The 25661-nt window shown below is 44.9% G+C and overlaps 1 protein-coding gene across 1 annotated transcript in view; it reads right to left on the bottom strand.

Moving 5' to 3' along the window:
* CCBE1 (collagen and calcium binding EGF domains 1) overlaps positions 1–25661 on the bottom strand; it is a 105275-nt gene that overhangs the window by 4478 nt on the left and 75136 nt on the right. The window contains exons 3-10 of the mRNA XM_054185200.1: positions 22617–22669; positions 16391–16525; positions 15512–15649; positions 9008–9114; positions 3779–3899; positions 1678–1817; positions 1551–1586; positions 957–992 (exon numbers count right to left, since the gene is read on the bottom strand). Coding sequence (XP_054041175.1) covers positions 957–992; positions 1551–1586; positions 1678–1817; positions 3779–3899; positions 9008–9114; positions 15512–15649; positions 16391–16525; positions 22617–22669 — 766 coding nt within the window. The remainder of the gene's footprint in view (positions 1–956; positions 993–1550; positions 1587–1677; positions 1818–3778; positions 3900–9007; positions 9115–15511; positions 15650–16390; positions 16526–22616; positions 22670–25661) is intronic.

Below are 25661 nucleotides of genomic sequence, written 5' to 3'. Positions count from 1 at the left end.
AATCCACCTGCTCAGAAAACTATTTTCAAAAGAAGAAAAATGTTTTTGCAAACAGAGCCTACATTTACAAGACGATCAGCCCTTCTGTTACTTAACAATTCCTTTGCTATATCTGCCTCCTAAGAGTATCTTGGCACCTCATGGGAACAGGGGAGATAAATCTTGGTTCCTTGTGTTCCTTCTTGTTAAACTGATAGAAATTATAGTCTTAGAGTGACTAACCAATCAATAATGATTATTTATTTTAAATTCTTTCTCAAGAGTGCTGGTATTTGGAAGGTATCTTTTCAGTATAGTAATCCCACTGCTGCCCATCACTTACTAAATATATTGGTAATTACAATGCAGAGAGTATCTATCTGGTTTTATCTGATTTTCGGAAATCATCATGTCTTTTTAGCTGACTTCACACAGTAAAGTACCTTGTTTAATACTGAGGACACCCTACTGGACACACTCTTAAAAAGCCATTCCACTAGTGAGAAAACACCGCAATAAATGAATTTTTAAACAATTTCACCTGACAACAGATTGTAAATACTCAGCCTCCTGATGACCTGCACAAAGCCTATAGCTTCCCAAATACCAGAGGGAGACAAGGGGCAGGATTTCAAAAGGTTCCAGGGATCCAGCTCTCATTAGGAGTGGTGGCTGAACTGTACTAACTAGCACTCTGCGTGGGATCTCATGTTAGTGCCCTCTGAGGATGTCCCACTGCTCTTGTAGGGCAGAGATGCACTTGCTGCCTTCAGTGTCACACCCAGCAAGGGAGGAGGTGTGCAGGCAAAACCACTTGGATGAAAACAGGTAATTACTTTATTTTCAATAACATTCTCTGTGCATGTAAACTTTCACTGTGCTCTTGACCCAGGAAAGGTTTTTTTTTCCTTTTGGCTGACCTGTCTTTAGTAGTCAGCATCACTCTTGTGGAAATTCCTGCTGTGAGCAATACTTACAGGTATCCCCTTTGGTCCTGGTGCGCCTCGCTCGCCCTGTAATCAATACCACCGCAGTTAGTTTGCTGTGACTAAATGAAACCAAAAAGTCAGTTATCATCTGCAGACTCCCTTACTTACTGTCCCCCGATCAAGAATCATCAGCTTGCGCATGCTCAGAAAAAGAAAAGAAAGTGAAGGAGGAACTCAAGAAATTGTCGCTGATTCTAGTGGGAGCAGTTGGGCACTTCTGATATATCTACCAGACAGTAACAAGCAAACCAGTTAACAGGAGAAATTCACAAAAGAGCAGTGTAATGAAATGGGCTAAAGCATCAACGTGTCTTCACAGAAAAGCCGAAAGGGCTGCAGAGAAAGGAAAGGAGGCTGCCTGACAGATAGCCCGGCAAGGGCTGTTTGCAAGACTTAAGGAATGGCAAGCACAAGATAGTAGAAGAAAGACATGAAGGGATGGGACAACAGGACATTTTCAGCTTAGCAAAGCAAATGAGATCGTAAAAGGGTGTGACTGCAAGTGTGTGTAGGGTCTCTCTAGCAAGCCTGCATTTCACATGTGCATGTGCCCACATTATGGAAAACAGTACCTCTCCTCACCTTGCTACCATCTCTCCCTGGGGCTCCTGGTGGGCCCTGCAAGAGAAAAGAAAGTGTTCACAAGGACGTGAGAAGTTGTGGAGCTAAACTGATTGTGGCATGCATGATGGGAGATGTGAATACTGACCACGGGGCCCCGCCTGCCCTGCTTAATATGTGATATGTCTGGAGATGGGCCCATAGGTCCCATTGATCCACGAGGGCCTGGCTGTCCGGGAGGTCCAGGTGACCCAGGAACTCCTTGACTCCCTTTTGGTCCTGGAGCCCCTGCAATCGACAGCAAAGGTTACCTGCCAAGGAAAGCTTTCGGGACACTTCCTCAGTGCAAGTAGTGGGGACTGGCCATTTTTTGAACCACCCAATGGACTGGTTGCCTTAGTACACCCAAACCCACAACAACACAACCAACACAGCAGTCCTCTGAGATAACATTACTCCTTGTCACAGTGACTACAAGAGATCTTCACAAAACAATTAAACCTCGTGTATACAAGGAAGCCAAAACTGCCACTGCCAGGTGGTTAGGGACACAGACTGAGACTGAAAAGAAAAGCAGAAATGCCTCATTTTCACAGAAAGAAGAAAAGAACAAGTCATGTCTGAGAAACATCCCATAAAAAGATAGTCTCAGAAAACTCATGGGAATGTTGGGTTGAAGGCATCTGCGTGACTGGCACAGAAGCAAGCCCTTTTCAGTGGTGGGTTGCACCTCTCTTTTGCCCGGTTTGGAAGCCAATGTGTTAGGGGCAAAATAAAGCTCTGTATTTTGCTCCATTTTGCTTTATATCCTTTTCAGTTTCTGCCAGTTCAGCAGAGAATGCTAGTTTTTAGGAAGCACACAGGCAACAAAGCACATGTTTAGCTCAAGAGAAACACTGTGAAAAGCAAAACAGAAGATCAGGCACCTGAAACAACACAAAATAAAGACCACTAAAGTGTGACTAGCTGAATTGCTTTATAATTAGAAGCGAAAGCAGTTTTGTTCATACAGAAGGCCTGTGAAAAACATAGGAATGAAGGACAGCGAGTAAAAAGGGTTCAGCGGGACGGAATATTTACAGTCAGGGTTTTCAAAAGGAGTAAGGTGGGGTTGAGTGCTGAGCCTCCGGGAGTCCTCCTGAAGACCCAGCCGCGCTGCTGCTGGCGGCCGGGGGGAGGAGGAGGAGGTGGCGGCGGGGGGCGTTTTTCCCGCGGACGGGAGAATCCTGCAGCACCTTGGAGAGCTCATCCATGGGGGAGCCCGGTGGAAGGGTCGGGCCCAGGGTGGAGGCATTGGAAGGCGGCGGAGTCCACGTTTCGCAGGCTGAGGGGGAATCTCCAACCACACTGTCCTTGCACTTACGATATACCGAAGGCTGAAGATACTCATCCTCCGAGAAAATGAGATAAAGACTCAAAAACTCAAAGCAAGACTGCAAAAGTGGGGATAAACGGGGGGCAGTTCGGTAAGGGAGTAAATCAAACCTTGTGAGGAACATCTGCTGCTCCTCTGTAAAAATATTCCTGAATCTCAGCACAATACTAAAATTCCTTGGATTTATCGCTAACCCCAAATTAGATCTGCATTCGACAGAGTTTGCAGAATTTTTAGCATCACTGGCTGCAGGCTGCAAGGTTTCAGAGCTTTAAGAACTCTCTGTTAGAGAATTCTTAAGAGCTTTAGGAACTCTTTGCTTTTCTCATTGTTTCAAGCTATACCTTAGCAAAGAAGGTGTGAGTGGAGTTTCACTTTTCTTTTCAGATTCCTTTGAATCTGGAACACAACATAAAACCTTGCAAAACCAGACAAGGAAAAAGAAAAGAGTTGGCACAGACCCCTGCAAACTGAAAGCACATTTTCTGCTCTACTAATGACAGTGAGCTAAAGCGATAGATATTCCTGAAATGAAATGGAGAGTGTTTTAAGACAGAGTTAAAATACAGGAAATGGCAGCTGAAGCAGGTGAGATATCCTGGGGAGACGGAGAAATTTAACACATATGGGACAAACACAGCTTGCACGCCAAGAAACACATGGAGACTAAGACACAATGGATGATGTTAGACAGGTGGCAGAGGCTGACCATAATGACCAGAAAGTTTGCTTTATAAATTTAGCACAAATGCAAATATAATAGTAACAATCAAAATATGAAACACGTGAAATCCTATCACACTGAAAGATTGAAGCTTATTATTTTAATTCATGGCACTATTGCACTACTGCATCCCTCTGGTCTGTATCTTACCTGGAGGGCCTTGCTGACCAGGCTGGCCTGGGGGGCCAGGGATATATGCATTAGATGCAAGCACTTTTTCACCAGTGATTTGCTTGCTAAGATCAGCAGCATTATTTGGTAGCAAAGCAACCTGCCAAAACCAAAAATCACTGTAAGCCCTTCGTCATTCAGCTGGTTACATTACATTCTTGGTTAAGCTTTCATGTGGACAAACAGCATATTTAAATACTTCAGGAAAATATAAAATGTTTAATCATATCCTCCATTGAAATCATCAGAAAAAAATTTACTGTGTGAGGCTGTTCACTTTTCAAGTCACTGTGGAAATACTGCAAGTCAATCCAAATGGAGGGCAGAAGAAATGCAGGAGAGATACAGGAATAAGTTGACAAAAATTTAAGTCTTGTAACTGCTTGGATCTCCTCAGGAAACCTCTTTTTCCGTATTTGAAGTTTTCTCTATTCATTTGCTGCCCTTTCTCGGAGCAATATTGGCTCAGATATTTAAGTTCTCAGTTGCTGCGCAAGCCTCTAATTTTTCATAGGTTTCAATGAGAGCCCCAAATCCTTTGCGTATCTGGCTCTGTAACCGTACTATTTAACCCAACAGATGTCTGGATCTGCTATGCATAGAGTCACAAAGCTAAAGTAAGTGAGAATGTAGGGAGAATTGCACACTATAGTTTAAAATGTCATTATCTGTTACATCAGATGTTTAATTATCCATTAAACATTAATCTGCCCACACTGAATATATATAATAATTAAACGTATTTAGAAATATCCTGCAAATGTTTAGTCACTCCAGAGGCAGCTGAAGGGAGATGACAAGCCAGGAGGCTGGTTTGCAGCGAGGAAAGAAGTTTATTAGCAGTGAGTGGCTGCATGTAGAGTTGGGAATTCTGCTCTGCCAAATGGAACTGAAGAGCTGTTTCATCAATACCAGGGCAGATCTATCCCTGGGTCAGCTCTGTTGCTGCCCCTAATGAATTTGGCTCACTGGATAGTTTGATGCTGGATTCAGCAACATTTGCGTGGGAGAGTTGCATTAAATAAAATACATGATGACTCCCATTATCTGACAATGCTTTTAATCAGCTATTTGGAGTTCCCTGCACTGGACTGTTCTCAAGACTCCTACTTGTTTCTGTAATTATTTGATATACACCCTCTTGCCCTTAGTGCAAGCCTAATGTTTGTAAAGCAGAGAAAAAATAATAATGGTGTGCCCTTGCAGGGCATACTATAACTGGGCAGATTTCTTTTGGAAAACAAGTTATTAGTTAAGGAATTCACTTTAAAAGCGGCCAGTGCTGCTTGCAGTTTGGGGTTGGATGCACAGAGCAGTTCCGAAGGAAGCAAAAGTGAGAAAGAAAAAAGTTAGAAATGCTGAGACAGTTCCTGGTGACATTTCCAAAACACCAGTCTGATTTTTCAGACTGGAATTCAAAATGTGATGACAGGAATACAACGATTTATCAGACATTTGTGACTCAGGTTTTGCTGTTCCAAAGACAAGATGACTGCACTATAGGCAAATTGAGCGACATGATGTAAGTCGTACAAGAATTTGGTAGCCTCACTCCACCCCTACTGAAATCAGTGGCTGGATGAGGTCAGCACCTCACGGGAGCCCCACAGGGTGTTTCTTATTTTTCCTATGAACCTGCTCACACAGAAAATGGGGATCCAGCACACCTACTGGTGTGCCCTTTGTGCTCTCATCTTTGGTTTTCCAAAGGAAAAACATCTGCCTTGTTTGCCAATGACCCTGCAGCTTTCTCAGCCAACATCCCAGCCATTGTAGCACAGACCAAAGCGTGGGACTGCTGAAGATGAAGGGCTACTCCATGGGTCACAGCACCTTACACCTGGAGCTGAAGAGGAAAATTGAGTAGCTGGGGGCTCTCATAGCCGTGCTGGCCAGGGACCAGCACAAGGAGGTCCACTGGCCCGCTCTGGTCAGCACACTGACAAGTTTTGTTTCCTGGAAGTGCATCCACCCTGCCCAGATAAGCCCTGTCCTGGCTGGATACAAACGGAAGGGTGCAAGGACCATCATGCTGCAAAACTTCCATTATGTGACACAAATCAATCTGCAGTGCCAACACTGCCATGCTAAAACCGAGACACAGAGTTAAATCCTGTGGCTACCTGAGAGCATTATATTTTTCAGGCAATTTTTAGAATATTTTCAGTGTCATCAGTGAGAGTTTCTCCTTAGGGATGGCCATAGTTAAGTGACAGATTAATTGATAGCCTCTTTAGAGCTTGTACTTAAATTTCTGACCAGATCCTATTTTGGGGATCTACTGCTATCCCAGCTGATAAATAGGTGTCACTTAGTATCTAGTCCCTGCTGTGAATCCTCTTCAGGTTATATTGCAAATGTCCAGGCTGGAGTAAAAAGGTGCATTTAGTAGCAAAGACTCATCATGAAGAGGATTTGGAAGTGTATTCTTTTCTGTTGCTTAAATATTGACTTGTTCCAGACAGCAAGGCCCTTGTAACAACTTAGTAAGTTAAAAAAAAATAAATCACATAGCTGCTGTGAAAGCATCTACACATGCTTCCCCACTGAGTCAGCTGGACTTGAGGCATACACTAGGAGTGCCAAAATACCCAGGCTCTGGTCTAGCTCACTGCTCTTTGATATCTTCTGGCCAGAAAATGGTTGTTACATATACTTGGGCCAAACCATGTGTTTTTGATGTTGACTCACATCCTCTTAGGGATAGGCTATACTCGCTGGCCTAATTTCTATTTCACCTTTTAACTGAACCAGGATCCTGGTCCAGAGTGACCTTGGCTTTCTCCATCCAGAACTCCAAATCTTAATGTCCCTTGGAAAATAATTTTTTTTCCATGTGCGTGCAAATATTAGCAAGAGTAAATTCTAAAGAAAGACAGAAAATTCTAAAGAAACAAGACTCCCATATGTTGTGTTGCATGCTGCATCTAGAGTTTTGGGTAGTTTCTAGGAGATCTGTGGTTTAGATGACTTTGACAGTGCTTTACAGGAGTGATGTGGAACATGGCTTTCTAATTGAGACGTTTAAGCACATCTGTGTAGGATCCAGCTTATTTGATTTTTTTTAAAATTGTTGGCTGTGTGTCAGTGTCAGATATCTTTCCACCAGTTTTTCAGCTTTCCACTCTTCTTCCTTCCAGCAAGGTCTGAGATCAACCTAGGACTGCCCACAGCCCCCTGGTATATTGAGACAGTGCATCCCCCTGATGACTATGCAAGGAGACTTTCTGTTCCTGATCCTAGAAGTACTCTGTCCTGGATCTGCAATGGATGTGGCGATCCTCCAGAAAGGTATTGGCGCCATGACCAGAGGTAGCAGGACTTGAGTTCACCCCTGTCCTTTCCTAAGCAGATACACCTTGCCACACCTTCCACTTCCAGCACACCCCAGTTCCCAATTGTAGGGTTTGCTGGATTGGATCCTTCACAGATTCTTCTGCTAAACATAATTTTGCATAAAGTTCATAGAATCTGAAAGCCTTGACCACAAGACTGAAGACTCATTCTCTGGCAGACAGAAATGAATTTTTCTGTGCAAAACAGAACAGCTTCAACCACAGATATTGAGAGCCGTCCTCCCCAGAAGAACTTGGCCATGGGGAGCGGATAGTGAAACATGAAGGTTCCTGTCTCCCTGTGCAGAGAAGCAGCATGAGGCCAGATCTCTGCTCAGCATGGACAAAAGCTCTCCTTTCTAGGGGTAAAAAACGCTGAGGGTTCCAGGGGACCACGTCTCCCAGCTCTGTCTGTGTGAGGCACAACCCGGTGGGCTCCCTCTGAGGATGCCAAAGATCAAGTCCCTCTAGGAAGATACTTGGGGAAAATTTAGGCTATGGACCATGACAGCACTTAGCTATGAGGCAAGAGTGAGTTGCTTAGTTTGGCCACAGCCACTGTACAAGTGCCCACGGTGACAGGTATTGACAGTCTTAATTTTCCAGGACTGAACTTTGAATACAGGCACCTAAAAGTGGAAGTTAGACACAGAAAACTTTCCATTAATCCAGGCCATTGGCTTCCATCAATTCTTGCAGCAAACAGCTTGGCCAACAGCGTGACCCCGGATCCCTCCCTGGGGTCAGTGCCAGCCTGCTCAGCATCACGGACTGTGGCTGGACAAACAGCCACTCCAAACCATGGATCCTTTTTGAACCTGTTTGCTACCTGTTAGTTTGAAAACCAGAATTTCCATCGCACATGAAATTCTGTCACTTCCACACTTGTCTTCCTGCTGATTCAGAAGGAAAGCGTGACATTTTGAGGTTTTCATGGTAAAGAGTATCACAAACCTCAGTGTATGTAATTTTAGCGAAGCAGATTTCTTTCTTCCCACTATAAATTACTTGAATGAATAACATTAAATGGAACAAGTGAATATACCAAATTGTGTTTTGACACAATGAAATTAAATGAGCACCCTGGGTGAAATAATTACAGCCTGTCAACATACATTGCTGAGAATATTCCTGCAGAACATTTCCATTTCAGAGAACATCAATGTTCAAAGGAGATGTCGCCAGAAAAGGCATTACACCTGCACCCCTGCACTTGGCTCTCCAAATCCTGGGCTGGGTCTCTGGGTTATTTCAATCCTACTCAGGTGCAAAAGGGGGCCACCTACAGATGTGATTAAAGGCCAGGGGAAGGTTTAAGTGCATCATTCTCTACTTGCAAGGACACAGGTGAAACAAAAAAGGTTGGGGCTGAGGGTTTTTCCTTTTAAAAAAATCAAAGGTATCTGCTAGTGATGTTTTTGTCTAGCCATGCATCTCCTCTTTGGCAAGAATCCCGTATCAGCACTCTATTAATGCAAAATCATGTTCTCCCATGTTCCCGCATCTGCAGAACGTCTTGCACTTGCATACACTAAAGGTGGATCAAGTCCAAAATCCTGTGCGTTCAGAGTGAATGAAAAGCTGCGGCCAGTGCAGGTTGCCAAAAAACCTGGGCTCAGACTGGGAGGGGTGTTTGCCAGACTGTGTTACCACGAGGCTGGTAGCACAGCTCCACGAGCTCGGTTAGCAATCCGCTGACAAGCAATACGGAAGCATAAAGAAGTGCCATTCCTAGATGATTTTAAAGTGTGTTGCCATCATCTTTATAGGCACAAGAGCCACACAGCAGTGACGGCTACAAACACTTAAATTTAACCTCAGGTGTCATAAAACGTGCAGGTCTGGTAAAGACATGACTGATCAATGTTCATACCTTTTGCTTCAGTTGTAAAACCGTCTGCTTTATTTGATGAAACTCCTTACAAGAGGCACAGCATGTCCCTGATTTTGCCACATTTTCAGATTTCTCAGGAAGCCCAGCTGAAAGAAAGCAGTTTCCAATACAAATATAAAGATCCAAAGCAAAGACATTCATAAAGTGATTGCAAAAGCAACTTGAAGGTTGCTACATTTCCCCAGACTGTGAAAAGAGGAATCTTGCCATTATTAATGCTTTGGCTGTGAATTCCTATGTAAGGCTTAGAAACTTCGCAGGGACAGCTCTGATCTCATTTTAAAAGCAGCTGTTTCCTGTTAACAGTCCCCAAAGAATTTATTTTTTTTAATACCTGAAAAAGTTTACACCCCTTCTTTTATCTTTGTGTGTAGGGTGGGCTAACCCTATAGATTTGAATTGATTTACAGTCCCCTCAAGGGCAAATTTTCATATGCTATAAATTACAGTAAAATCCCTCACAATATGGTCATTTAATTCACTTTGCACAAACTGCTCTTTGTCATCGCCGGTTATTCCTCCATGTGATGGAATCAACCTGAGCGGAGATGGGGATTGAGATTAATGACAGGGATTTAAATCCACACAAGAGAAAGGGTCACACCTGTTGATACTACACATGAATGGGATATTTTCAGGAATCCTTTAAATGATTCAAACTGTAAGACATATTGCAAGTGTTATTTTTTGTCCTTTTTCCCATTCTCATACACAGTGAAGCACTTCCACATCGCAAACAAACAAGCACTGTTTTAACAGGTGTTGGCTTAAAGAGAAATATGGTTTCCAAAACACAGAATAACACATACTGGCAAACTCTAGGTGAGCTTTTTTTTCTTTCACATATAGTTGTTGAGAAGCATCGAGTGTATTGAGGCCCTGCATACGATGTGTGGCCTTGTACAATGTTACCTGGAAGGGTTATTGGACACGTTTGAACGCTGACCATTCAGAGCATGTCCCGTAATGGAAAAGCTCTGCAGGTGCTCCTGGTTAAAGCCACAATCTTCAAAAACGATCAACTACAATGCACTTAGCTATTGCATTATACTTCTCACTTGGACACACACTCTGACGTCCTTCATCTTTTCAAAAATGTGTATTGATTTTGAAAACATCTGCATCATTTTAAATAAAACTGGAACTTCCTAATAGCAAAGATATCTTGTGGTACTTGACTTTAAATGTTTGCAGGGTCCACTAAGGAACATTGCACCCAGCAGATGGTCATCTATGGAACACCATTGCACAAATTTAGGAAAAATTGATTTTCAGTATGTTTAGTCCATTAGATATAACGCCACTTCAGGTATGCTTGCTTTTAGAAGACGACCCAGGAGTGCAGCACAGAGTGGGATCCACCTGGCTGGGGAGCAGCTCTGTGGAAAGGGACCTGGAGGTCCTGGTGGACAACAAGCTCAATGTGAGTGACCAGTGTCCTGCTGTTGTGGCAAAGCAAGCCAACAGGATGCTGGGTTGCATCTACAAGGGCATCACCAGCAGAGATAAAGAAGTCATTATCCCACTCTACTCAGCGCTTGTCAGGTCTCTCCTGGAATACTGTGTTCAGTTTTGGTCCTCGCTGTACAAAAAAGATGTGGACAGGCTGGAGAGCGTCCACTGAAGGGCCCCTAAGATGATCAAAGGGCTGGGAAGGAAACTTCAGGAAAGTTTCCTCCACTATGAGGAACAGCTAAGAGAACTGGGTTTGTTCAGCCTTGAGAACAGGTTGCTTAAGGGAGACCTTACCACCATGTTCCAGTATTTAAAGGGTGGCTACAAAGAAGATGGAAACTCCCTTTTTACAAGGAGTCACATGGAAAAGACAAAGGGTACAAGTTACTCCCGGGGAGATTCCGATTGGACTAAAGAGAAAAATTGTTCACAGAGATCAGCCATTGGAATAATCTCCCCAGGGGAAGTGGTGGATTCACCAATATTGGACACTTTTAAGATCTGTCTGGAGAGGGTGGTGGGCCCTCTTGTCTATACTGTGCTTTTGCCAAGAAAGGTTGGACGAGATGATCCTCGAGGTGCCTTCCAACCTGGAATTCTATGATACTGGGATTCTATGAAAAGTTTATTTCTCTTATCTCCTAATCAGGTAGGTGAGGGTTGTAAGGGCCAGATGCGGGAATGACCAGCAGCAGAAAGACACTGGCATTAGCGCTGAACTGATTAGAAGACCAGGAGGCAAAGGCTTGGGGGTTTTCCCCACTCATCAACTGCCTGCTCCCACAGCTGCAGTTCTTTGGCACTACAATAACCCACAATACTCCTCTTTATTTTTTTTATCACGTTCATGAGAGTAAGCATGCTGCTCTTCCTGGCCCTTTCTGACAGCAGACAGATTGGGTACACCTCAACAGCTTTCTGTACAGCGTTTAGGTGGCCCAAAGATTTAAGGCCAAAAGGTATTGGGGCTTTATGAGGAACTCTACATAACATATAATAGAATTTTACCAAATTGCAGCTATGCTGGCTCCAAGACTATTTGGCCACACCACCTCCCAGAGGGACTCCAGCCTTTGTGTGAAGATACCTGAATAGGCAGCATCCGCTTGTTTCCCTCCTCACTGCTCTATTCCTAATGCTAATCGTTTTGCCTTTGATGTCTTCCAAAGCCTCTTTGCCCATAGGTCTTTCTCTGATAGATCAAAAAATCTCCAGCACATAGGTTTTTTTTTTTCCCTTAACAAGGAATTGATATGCTGTAATCAAGACACCTCTTGATATTTCTATAATTCTATAATGTGGTCAAGTTTTCTCTTGACCACAAGCCAGTACTGTGGCTCCCTCATGGAGTTCTTCCTCCGTCTCCGATTTTGCAGCTTCCTTTAAAAAAATCAGTGTTTTGACATGTCCATTTTTGGACCCGTGTATGTTTTACAGCTGCACATACAAAACCATTAGAAAAAATGACTTTTTTTTTTTTTTCAAACTCTGATACAATTTGTGTTTGGTACTACTCTTAACCAAAATTTCTTTTAATAGCTATCTTACCAAATGAGTTCCCTCACAACTCGCACACATTGTGTTAAGAAATGTTGCTGAGAGCAACATACAGTCATAGGGAGAAACTGCCAGAGCCTCTGCTATTTGAAACCTAATGCAATCCCACTAGAATCAGCGGAATTACGTGCAGATTAAGAAGCAGTGATTTTGGCCTCGTGTTTCATTATAAAATCCAGTTTATCTTCCAGAAGGATGTGGTACACGGGGCTGACAAGTATAGATAAAACAGGGCTGTAGCAATCCATGGACATGAATGCGGGGTTGGGGTGGGGGGCGGTCAGCTAATGTTTAGGAAATATCATACCAGTGAGATTTCTGCAAATCCAGTTGGATTGACTTGTCGGAGGAAGAAGTCCAACAGTGTCACATAAGCGAGCGTGAGCTGTGTCCCAGGAGGAAGGTGGAATCCCCCTAACTCATACCAGACAGAGGTGATGATTTGCCCAGGGAAGGAGTCATCCATCAAACATTCGCCCTACCCCCATCCGATCCTGTATCGCGACCAAACTACAAATAAAGCCAGAACAAAGGATGGATAAAGCCAGGAGCCACCTAGCACAGGCCAGAGAGGGCAGGAAGCAATTAGACGGAGCCACCCACGCACGGTGCAGATACGAAGGTCACCTACCAGGGTCAGTTTGGCCAGCATTGAGCAAGGCACTTACAAAGCCTGTTTCCATTGCACAGACCTACACCGGGAAACTAAAATGATTTCAGAAAAAGTTTAAACCATCCCCATTTTATGAAGTCTTTCCAAAGCATGAAGTCTAGCTCATGCATGACGTTGCTGTCCTGATGGGGTTCCTTTCATCTCAGTGAGACACCAGTGAGCCCCGCGGTGCCTATCGATAAGGGAGCTGCCCGGCGGAGCAATGTGTTTTCTTTGCATGTGCTGGAAGACTCTGTCTTGCTGATGCTGGAAGAGAAGGAGAAGCTGGTGGGGGAGAGCTCTGCGGGGAGCTGTGCCGCAGGCGGTCTTCGCATGGAGGCTGTTGAGTTGATCATCTGTGTTGTATTATCTGGGCTCTGCCTGCTGAGATGGTTTCATTTGCCTACTTCAGGGCGGGTAGCCGTATTGTCTCCGACAAATGCAACACGACTGCCTAAGCGGGAAAAATGCTCCCTATTCTTGTGCCCTGCTCACAAACCCAAAGCGCTCAGTCAAGCCCACTTACAGAGTCAAAAAAGTGCCTGGATTGCAGCCTTCAGGCACGGCGTGATGAAAACGTGAATAATAATCCCCCAGGAAACACGCAACATGGTTAAAGCTGGAAAGGGATACATGTGTTTTCATGTCTCTCACACTAAATTTTAAAATCAAATTTAAGTGTTCCAGCTACCATGAAAAGGCAAATAATCTGTTTCTTAGGAAGGAATTCCAGCGTGGATGCGGTGATCTCTGGAGCGGTGCAGGGCTGGGGCTGACCACGGGGTGGTGCATCGATACAGCCGGTTCCTCGCGGCTGCCGAAAATCCTGATTTTCTTTGGGGTGCGTTAGGGACACAAGCCCCGTGAAAAAGCGACGGCCAACTCCTCTTTCATTTGCACCAGAGGTCTGGCAATTAGTAACATTAACTTGGAGTACAGCAGCGTAACAGAGCAGGAAGTGTCCTCTGCTTCACACAGCTGATTTGGGAAATGTTTTGAGAGATGGTGGGTATTTAATTTCAGATTAAGAACTGGAACTGACATTTTTATGTGCCATGTGCATTCGGTGTAAAATTGGTGTTTTTCAAATATTAGAATTGTTTCCACGGCCTTGAATATTTTGAATGGTTGGCTATCCTGAATGCTTTGGGCATTACCCTGTCAGGAAATTTGAATTAGCCAGAGGAGAAGTTAACTAAAAAACTATTGGCAGGGGGATTATTTATGTTATGTCTCTTTCCCTTATGACCCCCACACACTTACAAAGAAAAAAAATAATTAAAACTACAAGGAACAATCAAAGTTAATGTAGTGGCTCCGGTTACACATTTTCAGAGGACAATCAAAATTATAAATTGTTCTGTCCACCCAGCGGGATTTAGAGCACCCAATGATACATGTGTTCAGGCATTAATTGATGAACCTATGGTAAGACACCATTCATCAAAAGAGTTGTTGTTTTTTTTTCCAGAGCACAGGTTATTCTCTTCTTCCTTTCTCTTTAAATTGTTACATTAGTATTTAATCTGCAGTACTCTAAATGCTGTAATTTAATAACTGGGATGAGGTCAAAAACTTTAAAATCATTTATATGCAGTACACACTTTGAAACCAACAGTGAGAATCAAGAACAAGCCCTCACTTTTACCCCTGTCCCATCACACATTCCTTTCATTAAAAAAAAGAAAAAAATCTGACCGCAGTCACGAGACACACAAACTAATTGCAGATCAGCAGAATTCAGTGTTACTTAACATAATTTAGCAATTGATTTTAGCAATGCTCGAAAGGTGCGCGGAATTCCCAGGCATACCTTTCCTGAGCCTCTGAGTGCCCAGAGGCACCAACCACCCAACCCAGGGCCATTTGCTGATCTCAGATGTCGGCATGTAAATACACATTAACTCACTGAAATTAATTTAATTAACAGATGAAATTAATGAAGGCTTATAAGGGTCAGCATCTGGCAATTTTTTTTTCCCCCTATGACTCCTGAGCTCTGGACTGCAAACTAGGTATAATCCAGGTTGGTGTGGGAGCAGAACATGTTTTTTAGCAGTTGGATCAAGGAGAAATGGTCTAACCGGAGCTGTAACGGCAAGTTTCACTCATCAGCCACTCTGCCTCTCCAGGGGAAGATGCTTTCCACATTCTTCAATGTACTTGTTCTCTTTCTTTATAGATGTGACTACTGACTTACTGCTGTGTGTGTGCAGCGCACAAACTGGGGAGGAGGAGAGCGTGCGGCAGGACCCCTCCACAGGCGCTCAGGTCCCCAGTTCAGCCTGGAGAAGAGAAGGCTCCGGGGAGACCTTATAGCCCCTTCCAGTACCTGAAGGGGACCTACAGGAGAGATGGGGAGGGACTCTATATCAGGGAGTGTTACGATAGAACACGGGGTAACGGCCTCAAGTTGAAAGAGGGTAGATTTAGATTGGATATCAGGAAGAAATTCTTTACTGTGAGGGTGGTGAGGCACTGGAACAGGTTGCCCAGGGAAGCTGTGTCTGCCCCATCCCTGGAGGTGTTCAAGGCCAGGCTGGATGGGGCTTTGAGCAGCCTGGTCTGGTGGGAGGTGATCCTGCCCAGGGAAGGGGGGATGGAACGAGATGATTTTTAAGGTCCCTTCCAACCCAAACCATTCGAAATAGAAAAATAAAAACAAAGAAACAAGCCGGGGTCTCTAGCAGCATCACCTCCATCCCCATGCCAGACCCCCACCTCCAAGAGCAGGGTAGGGAGCAATTCCTCTTTATGACAGATCAACCGTTTAGATGGCACTTTGGCTCAGGACCTTTACTGCCCCCACTAGCATATACCTTTATCTCCTTTGGTGCACGTCTTGCCGTCCGCCTCCCGCGTGTAGCCTTCGTGACACTCGCACCTGTAGCTGCCCATGGTGTTGACACAGATCTGAGAGCACAGCGTCCCATTGCTCGCGGCGCACTCGTCGATATCTGGAGAGGAGCAAGAGCTGAAAATGTCCCACAGCCGGAGGTTTCAAGCCTCAAATACAATAAAAGACTTCCTTTAAAGGTACCAGGAGATTTTTGTGGTTAAATAAATGAGTAATTGCAGCACCGCTGGTGCTTTGGGCTGGAGCGCTGTGCAAACTGCACTATTATTATTAACACACCTGGCGTTTTATCGGTGAACACTGTGTGACCGTTTCTTTGCATTGAAAAGCTTCCAAACAAAGCTCTATCCTGCGAATCTTGGCTCCCTGGCACAGCAAACCACGCAGGGCTGGACCATGAAATCAGGGGGGGCTAGCCACACAAGGACCATATGTAAGTGATCAGTCCTGAATTGGATACTGGCCATCTGAATCAAACCCCAAGGATTTATTTTCATAATTAGGCATGGTTATAGTGCTTTGAGGGTTACTCTCTCAGGCCAAAACCCCAGATATGACTCAAAACCTGCAGGAGGAATTAATAAAGGGAAAATTACATCAGCCTAAGACTTCAAAGAATTTGGGTGCATGTGTCTTGTTTTAGGTACTACCTCCTAATAATTTCAGGGGGATTTACATCTCTTAGTCCTGGGAACCAATCCTTCACGTAGTTAAAAAGCACATTATTCCGTAACAGTAAAGAGAATAAGAAAGGTTTCAGATCTAAACTGACTCCTAAAAGACCTGCGGGAGCAGGATCCATCATTAACCAGAGATGAGCTCAACATGTGCTTCTACCCACCCAGGCAGTAAGGCTTCTCTCTGTTCCTGTGCCTCTCCCGGTCATAGCGGTACCCAGGGTAGCAAGTGCATAAGACTCGCCCAAAGTTATCTGTGCACTGCTGTTCGCAAGGAGCTTCAGCACAGACATCATAGTCTAGGGAGAGAAAAATGTGGTTAGGAAAATACCAATGGCAGTCAGTAGCCGGATGATACTATGACAGGAAATATTTCACCTCTCTGCTAAGTAATAAAGTCAAGTGATGTTGTTTTTGAGGATGGAAGAAATAAAACATTCATGACACATAAGCAAAGAATTATAGTAAAATTCTAATTGTTAACTACAGCTTTACGGTAGTTAGACTATTTCTTAAAGTTGGATTTTAAGCAAGGGGCACTTCCCCAGTTTGCAGAATTTAAGAATTCTTCTCAGAGAAATATTAAATTACCTACAAGCTTTTTGCTGTTTTCTTCCACAAATTTTTAAGTGCTGATAGCAACGTTTCCTAAGAAAAATGCTGTGAAACTGTGTGAGGCTAACTGCCAAATCTGGGCAGAACGTGTATCATAGAGAAGAGTTAATTAAAATCAAACAATAATTGCTCAAAGCCAGATATAACCCTTCTAGCAAAGAATGCATTGTTACAAAACCATCATCACTCTTAATAATAGCAATGTGCAGATTAGGGTATGGGGAGTTGCTGGCCGGGCTTGTCACTGAAATCCCAGCAGACTGTCTGAAGTTCATGGCTGAAACCCGAAGGAGGGTGAATCTGTTTCTGATTTCACTGCTGTGTTGCAGCAGAGCTGCAGCCCAGGGAAGGGACACCAGGGTCTGCCTGCATCCCTGTCCCTGGCATCAGGCTGGTGGCAGGGCATCAGACTTGCAGCCACCCTGGGCAACATTTGCCAGGAGAAGAAAGGAGCTGAAGCAGCATCTAGCCTCCAAACCAGCTCAGGCAAACCCTGATGAAGGTCGGGTTTTATACCAAAGCAAATGGCAGTTTCTGTGATCATTCCAGAGGAACATCATCCAGCACACAGCATCCAAGTGGTTGTCACTGCCACCCTCCAGTGACTGCGTGCTGGGGGTCCACAGCAGAAATATCCCCTCCCCGCTCCAGACAAAATACATCTAAACCAAACCTAAGTGTTTTGACCGGGTTCCCAGCAATGGACTGTGCTTCCATATATACAGCATAAAATAATTAAAACGCAAACTCATTATTGACTCACACTAATGACTAGCAGACATCTCTGAGTACGATGATTTTTCCAAACAACTAAAATGAACTAATAGATGGTAAAGCAAGTGAAACCACATTTGCTGTACAAAGTATACAGAGCACATGTGTAGCACTGCGGGTAAAAGCGACAGTGTGCCAAGGCACAGTAAAGCACCAAATCAGACTTAACAAGCTGCTGTGTGTCACACCAGAGCCCCTTAGACCAAAAAATACTATTGCAATGGTGCCAAGCATTTCCTCCCTTGTGCATGCCACCTTTTCAATCGCAGGCGTCCTTTCTTTCCTGCTTACTCCACAACCACGTTGATTTTAACTCCCCAAGTCTGCCGGCAGTGCTGTGGCGGTGAATGGCAGTGCCAGGACCCCCAGCAGTAACCAGGGACGACAGTGCAGACCCTTGCGCACGCGTGGAAGAAAAACACAGCCCTGGGCTTCAAACACTGTCAGCCTGGGGGCTAGTTTGGGCTTTTTAGGTGATGCTGGGGCTGTAAACTCCCGTTACGTTTGGCACTACTAAGTAGTCCCAAATATAAAGCATTAGCAGTGCTTTTTTACTGCGCATGGTTACAGTTTTCATTTTCCACTGAAATAAAATCAGATGGAGAACAGGCTAGTGTCCCCAGCACTGAGATGAACACGCCTGCTCCCCGGCCAGCCTGACCACACAGGCGCTGGATTTGGTCTGTGCCATGTTCAGCCATTTCACAGAATCACAGGATGTTGGGTTGGAAGGGACCTTTAAAGGTCACCTAGTCCAACCCCCCTGCAGTAAGCAGGGACATCTTTTACTGGATCAGGTTGCTCAGAGCCTCATCCAGCCTGGCCTTGAATGTCTCCAGGGATGGGGCCTCCACCACCTCTCTGGGCAACCTGTGCCAGTGTCTCACCACCCTCATTGTAAAGAACTTCTGCCTAATGTCTAATCTAAACCCACCCTGCTCTAGTTTAAACCATTGCCTCTCGTCCTATCGCTACATGCCCTTGCGAACAGCCCCTCCCCATCTCTCCTGTAGGCCCCCTTCAGGTACTGGAAGGGGCTGTAAGGTCTCCCTGGAGCCTTCTCTTCTCCAGGATGAACAACAACAACTCTCTCAGCCTGTCCTCACAGCAGAGGTGCTCCAGCCCTCAGATCATCTTCGTGGCCCTCCTCTGGACCCGTTCCAACAGGTCCATGTCCTTCTTGTGCTGAGGGCTCCAGAGCTGGACACAGCACTGCAGGTGGGGTCTCACCAGAGCAGAGTGGAGGGAGTGGCTCTGTGCTCCCTGAGCTTCCATAAAGAGATGTGCCCTACTAAAATCCTAAAAAACAGCACTGGAAGGGACCATTGTAACCACAAGCAGGATTAGCTACGTGCAAACCTTTCCTAATAGGCATTCACCTAGAAAGCTCTGAGGGATGGAGATGCCCCACCATGCAGTCTATTCCCAAGATTAAATATCCTTGCAGATAGAAAGCTTTTTACTCATATCTAATTCAAACTCCCTTTATAGCCATTTAAGCCCATTATTTTTGTCCTCTTCTTCTTGGCCATGAAGAACTGTTTACTTTCCCCCTTGCAGCAAGTTTTCACATACCTAAAAACTGTTATCACGTCTCCCCTCAGCCTCCTTTCTCTAGACTAAACAATGCCAGTTCTTTTTAATCATCTCTCTTTCGCCTTATTTCATGTAACTAGTCTTTAAATATGGTTTTAACACCCACCTTAGCAGAGCTCCACCAAGACCATTGCTTCATTTACTTTCATACAAAGCTAGGGAAGGGTCCCGGAGGTGGAAATCTCCCTGCTGGTGGTTCCCACACAGTCAACCCAAATCACACAATGGCTGTGGGCAGGTCCCACCTCACAGAGGTGTCCATCCCAGGGCTTCAGTCCCAGCTAGCACGACGCCCTCAAGAACAGTCCTCACAAGTGGGATGAAATTGGGCAAAAGCTGCGGCACCGCCTCCGCATGCTCTGCAGAACTGAGGATGCACGCACCCTCCCACATTGAAACCTCTTCTCTGCCAGCCCAGCCTAAGAAACGTGGTTTGAGGACTATTCAAAGCCACATGGTGAGGATCAGGCTGTTCCAAACTTTAGGAAAATATAAAAAAAAGGGCAGCAAAATAACAAATGTCTCTACATATATTTCAATGAACTCAGGAATGACAATGCAGCATGTAAAGCTGTACCAAGGAAATTTCTGAAATAGCATTACTGAGGAAAGAGCAGATCTGATCAGTGTTTGCCTGTCACAGAGTATTTTGCTCTGAATTTAATCCACAGCCAAGACACTCAAGTAACAAACCAGTGGTAAGGGAGGGTGCTCTCCAAAAGCCACTGTTTCAGGCTACATCTGTCCCTGCTTTACTGTTGGCGATGCCACAAGACAGGACCTGGTTGGAGCTGTGAGTATCCAAAGCAAAGAAGAAGGAGACCATTCAGGAGAAAAGGGTGAGGAGCTCTTTTCTGAGGCTGCTTTGCTGGTCAGGTGGAGCAGGAAGAGATGCTACAGGGGGAATCAGACACACAAAGCAAACTCCTCTCGGTGTTTCCTGAGGATCATTCTCCCTGCTCCTGCAGCTGAAATCCAGAGTGAGAAGGTGAGTCTAATGCAAATGAACTGCAGAAGCTAGGGGCATGGACTCATACCGGACTGCACTGATTTCTGTATCTTTTCAAGGGCATACAAGAAATAACAGGAGAGAAACCAAAGATGGACCTGGGCAAAGACACTACCCTTTGGGAAAGAGTCTGTTTAAATAACAGCTGTCCAAGAAGGAGATCGGTGTCTTCCTGAGGCAGCAGTAAGAGAGTGGACAAGGGAGGGTCTATCCATCTCCCAACCCTCCTCCCTGCAGCCACTGCAGAATCACAGAGAAGACAGGGCTGGAACTACTTCTCATGGATTTGACTTGCCAGTACTGGATTAAAAGGTGCAGATGTGCTCTAATAAACTCACATCTGTAATGTATTTATGTGCCCATGTCGAGATATGCATTTCATACAGCTACTCTGTCAAGATTATGCCAAAACAATGTGTGAAGAGCCAAGTGATGTCTTGTAACAGAATAAGTGAAATGAGTGCTTCACTGAATCATGTTTCTCATCCCTGTATCAAGGGCCCAAGATCATCTCAGATGTTATAGCAATTACTGTGGCCTCTGAAGTTCAAGGCAAAGTACAGATTGAGCTGGAAAAGGGGGAATGGAGATACAAAGGGAGAGAAGCCACAGCCAGCAGAGAAATTCAATTAGTGTCAGAAACTCTCAGGTTACTGAGATACAGTTAACAGACAGGATTAAGCGGAGTCAGGGTACATAATAAAAGCTGCTTTCATAACCACCTAAAATCTCAACAGATGAAAATTAGAAGCCTAAAATAATATATTGCCATGGTTCTCATTTTATTTTTGGTCCTATTACTTCTGCGGCTGTATCCATTATATTTAGTGAATATATCTAGCATATAAAATTGTTGAAATCCATAGGAAAGCTGGAGGCCAGCTTCTTTGTAGAGCCCTGGCTTCTTTCCCTCCTGAAAGGATTCAGGGGTTCTGCCTCCCATGCACACGACCGCCTTGTAGAACACAGCAAACTGCCTCTTCCAAGTGTCCATCTCACACTGGAGCTGCTATCTCATGACACACAAACCAAGACAAAACTCTCCACCAAACCGTGGGACGAGGAACTCCTTGAGAGCATCGATTTCACCCAAACCCTACCCCAGGGCTCGGGCTGGCATTGTGAGCTGTTTCTTCACAAGGAAACAGTAAATGCACAACTCCTGTTTTGAGAAGATATGGGGTTTTTTCCTTTTTTTTTCTTTCTTTTTTTTTTGCAACCAGTGTTCTAGTGTTTCCAGCCAGCAGCAAAGATACGAACTACAAAAAAAAAAAAAAAGCAGCAGGATCAGAGTTTGGGTTATAATCCCTGTTGGCTGGACACTGTAACTCAAAAACCAGCCAGCTCTCTCCAGTATGTTAATTTGTCACTTTTCTTTTCAAAACATCATCATGCCAAACTGGGAAAACTCTCAGGTCAGCTCGAGGCTTTCCATATGTCATCAAATAGACGGATGTGTTGCCATAATCCCATTTTTAAACCTGCTTTTTGGATCAAACAAGGTTTATTGGCTTGTCATCTCTGGCCATTTGCTTCTGCCTGACAGTTCCTCTTCTATGACTTCAGAGCCAATTGCATCTGAATCGGGTAAAGCGGTGGCAGTGACTGAAGAAGTCACATCGCTACTGCTCAGCGCAGCCATCGGCTGGGTGGACCCAACAGACGCCTCCCCCAGGGTTAAGGCAGCCAGAGCTCAGCCTTTTCCCAGATGAGATCCCGTTGCAGCAACCTCTGAGCATTGGGACCCCGGTACTGCCTTTGGGAACCGTATGGGGAGCCCCCCTCTACCAGGAGGGCATCGTTCCCTTTTCACTAATGCATGAACTACCCTAAGTAAATGCCCACCTCCCTCTGCCCATAGGGACAAGGAAGCCGTGCCCACGACCAGGAGAGGAGGTGGAAGAGAGATGCTGTTTGGTGATACTATCCCCTCGCTGACATCTTTGGGAAATAGGTAACTAAAGGCAGGACTAACTCACCTAGTCACCCACTACCTGTGCACTTACAACCCAAATTGGCTCTGCCAGATGCAAGGGGCACATGGTGAAAGCCACCAGCCAGGAAGCGTCTGCTCCTGGATGTACAGAGAGCTCCAGGTACCCAGTCAAGAGCTGAATGCGTCCTTCTGCAGCAGGTGATGGTACAAGACATGTGCAGCTATGTGTACTTAGGGGAGGATCAAGGCTTGGCATGCTAAGCGAATCTTTTGGAAGACACTGATCTTTTTATTTTCCCAACAATTTCTTGGAAACAGTTCCTCCCACTGACACAGGAGATACGGCCAAGCCTGTGGTTATATCAGGATGCTCTTCCAAACTGGCAACGGAGAGAACAGGGCAAACAGGGAAAGACAAAAGCAGGGGGACATGAGGGATAAGAACAGTGAAATCACATACCTTCAGGGATGCACTGTCCAAGAACAAACTTATAACCCTTACAGCATTTTTTCCTGAAAAACAATAAAATAAATAAATAAATAAATAAATAAATAAATAAATTCTCTAAAGGTTGGTGCTGCCTTTAAAAACATTCATGGGTAGATCACGGATGTGATGAACCAAACAAGATGAAGACCCTGAGCTTTGCAGTTGGAGGTCTCTTATCATTAAAGAACGCAACATGGAAACCCACCACTCAGACCCTGAGGCATTTTAAATGTCAGCATGGCCAGCTGCCTGAGGAGCCGGGGGCTGGGCACCCCAATGCTGACCCACTCAACACCCCCAGTCATTTCCAAAAACCCTGCTCCCTTGAGTTGAAAGGATGCAGCACACGGCGGTGCCGTCCATATACACCACTCGGGTCATAATTTTCCTGATAGGGTGAAGGGTGTTTTTCAAACATCCGTCATTACAATGTAAACTTGCAGAAAGGGGTAAGTCTCAGCGAGGAGTACACACAAGATAAATCTCATCAGTCATTTCTCATCTTTTAATAAACCTGGGAAGTGATAAGTGAAACATATTGGGTATTTCAACTGGAGCAAGGGAGCGTATCTTACACAGGCAGGGGGACAAAACTGCAGTGAAGAGTCAACAGGATCCAACACTTTTTATGTGCCTATGATACGAACGAAGTCTGAGTGCTGATAAATTAATGTCTCTTACACACTGGCCTGTAATGTCATTTAAACATTCAGCTACACCTGCTTGTTTGCTTTCTGGGCAGCAAATCACAGCAAGTCACCAGGACTCCCAGCAGCACTGAAGAGCCTTTACAAATGCTGTGTCACCCTCAGAGCTACTCGCTGCAGGGACCTGGTGACGTTTGAAGGCTACCAGGGTGGTGGCTACCAGGACTGCCAGAAGAGAAGCAAACTTCTGTTCAGTGGGCTATTTCATCAAGTCTACATGAGTCTGAGGGGAAAAAAACACCCTGTATTTTACAAATTCAGTTTTTCATGGCTTGTGGATATGCTGAAATATCTGAAAAACTGGGAAACCATCCATTTGGTCTTATCCTTTAATTCAGTAACTGATGCAGAAGAGTGCTAAAGCCATGGCAGTCAATGACACAACACTCCCCTAGACAACATGCAGCCATTACAAATCATCATTATGTTGAATTTAAATCAACTGTCAATTGCAACTGACCACTTAAAACAAACAATGCATTACTCCAAACTATGTAAAAACAAACTTTGGCTCCATATTTTACCCTCTTCCAAAGATTAGCTGGAATATAAATTATGCTTAATGAAGGCTGAACATCTGAAGAGGAAGCCTTGCTTTGTTATGCAAACAGTGGTCCCTCATTAGACTTTTCTCCAAACACTGCTGTGAAGTTTTATCTGCAAGACAAACAAATGCAGGAGGAATGAGTTCAAAGGTGCATTGGGGAGGATGTTCATACGCTGCAAGCCCTGCCAATGGCTTTCCAAGTGCACATTCATCTCCTCCTGTCTGTGGAAGAAGGGAGACTGATAAAGGCTTCCTTGTAGCTGCTCTTCAGAGAAAGACACGGCCTGGCTTGAGAGAGGGCCGGGAGATGGGAAAGGAGAGGAGGGCATCCCTGACATGAGATGGTGACCTCTGGGGTTGTGCCAGACAGAACTAACCAGAACAAGGGCGCAGCAGCTTTCATCACTTCTGCCGTTCTCCCTGGCAATTCCCACCTGATTTTTTGGGCTTAGGACCCTTAGCATTTCCACCCTTGGAAGGGCTCGTGGCAGGAGATGCAAACCTCAGCCAGCACAGCCTGGTCCTGGGTAAGGGCTCACCTGCTGGGAACCTTGCTGGAGCTGCCTCTCTCCTCTCAACTTGGCCGGTGGTGGCTTTTGGCTGGACTTGTTGGCTTTCTTGTGGCTAAACTGTGGTTTTACCTGCCTTCCTGGATTCTCCTGATAGCCAAACTGCTCGCCCTGATCAAACACCTCTCCCACAGCCACAGACTGAGAACGCACCACACGCCGAGTTACGTCTGGTAAATACTGCCCTGGCACCCTGGGGCAAGCAGGGCCTGGCGTAGCCTCGCTGGGGGTTGCTCCAGTTAAACCAACTGGAAAATCGTGCTTCCCAGGCAGATATCCAAGCCCCTGCTGAAACCCGTAGCTTCAAAGGCACCTTGCAGCAACAAGTTCCAAAGGGGGACGCAATGTTTTTGAGAAATTATTTCATTGTTTTCAGTCTCCCTTTTAATTTTTGTTGAATTTTCCCATCATGAAAGCTCTAAATCACACCTAAAGAAGAAGCGGTTTAGAGGACGGATGCCCTGCTTTCAGGATCACGCTCTAGAAACAAATTCCCCTTAACAATTGATTCCAAATTCAAGATTACAGGTCTCATATTAGCGCAGCCTGTACTCGACAGCAAGCTTCAGCCATCAGCATGATTTTTCCAGGGAAACTGCTACTTTAGGGTTAATGCAGAAGAAATACAATACGACAATACCCGTTTCTCTGAACATTACACTGCAACCCTGGGATTCCTGCATGCTTTAGCTTTTCACATTCCTAAAGAGAAATCTGTCAAAATGATGGACACATGAGTTGATCATTAGCAAAGGCATTTTAATAGCAATACTCATTTTCAGACATCCAGCTCCGGGTTGACACGTCTAATCAACGTTGCACAGCAGCGATCTCGTTATACATAATGAGAGATAAGGGGGGGTCCCCACTGATAGTTTTAGCTGTTGAATAACTTCCAGCAAGGCGGTTGCTATGCAGCTGTACCTGTGAGCATGCATCAAACACGAACTAACACACAGCTGTGTAAGAAGCTGAACCACTAAAATCTAGATCTATGGGGAAATTGAGTTGATTCGTTAGCTTTAAATCTGGTTTCTGAAAGGAGGAACGTCTGGCAGGCATATTTGTTACAGCTTTTAATGAGGTGCTTCAGCTATTAAAAATATATCAGCAACTTCTGATTCTCATGCGATCTTGACTCAGGAAATTGCACAAGCCCAAATTCGCAGAGGGTTTTGGGCACCATGATTTT

The sequence above is a fragment of the Rissa tridactyla genome, chromosome Z, assembly GCF_028500815.1.
Source record: "Rissa tridactyla isolate bRisTri1 chromosome Z, bRisTri1.patW.cur.20221130, whole genome shotgun sequence".
Classification (NCBI taxonomy): Eukaryota; Metazoa; Chordata; class Aves; order Charadriiformes; family Laridae; genus Rissa; species Rissa tridactyla.
The sequence above is the reverse complement of the archived record's forward strand: the minus strand, read 5'-3'. Positions and strand labels throughout refer to the sequence as shown.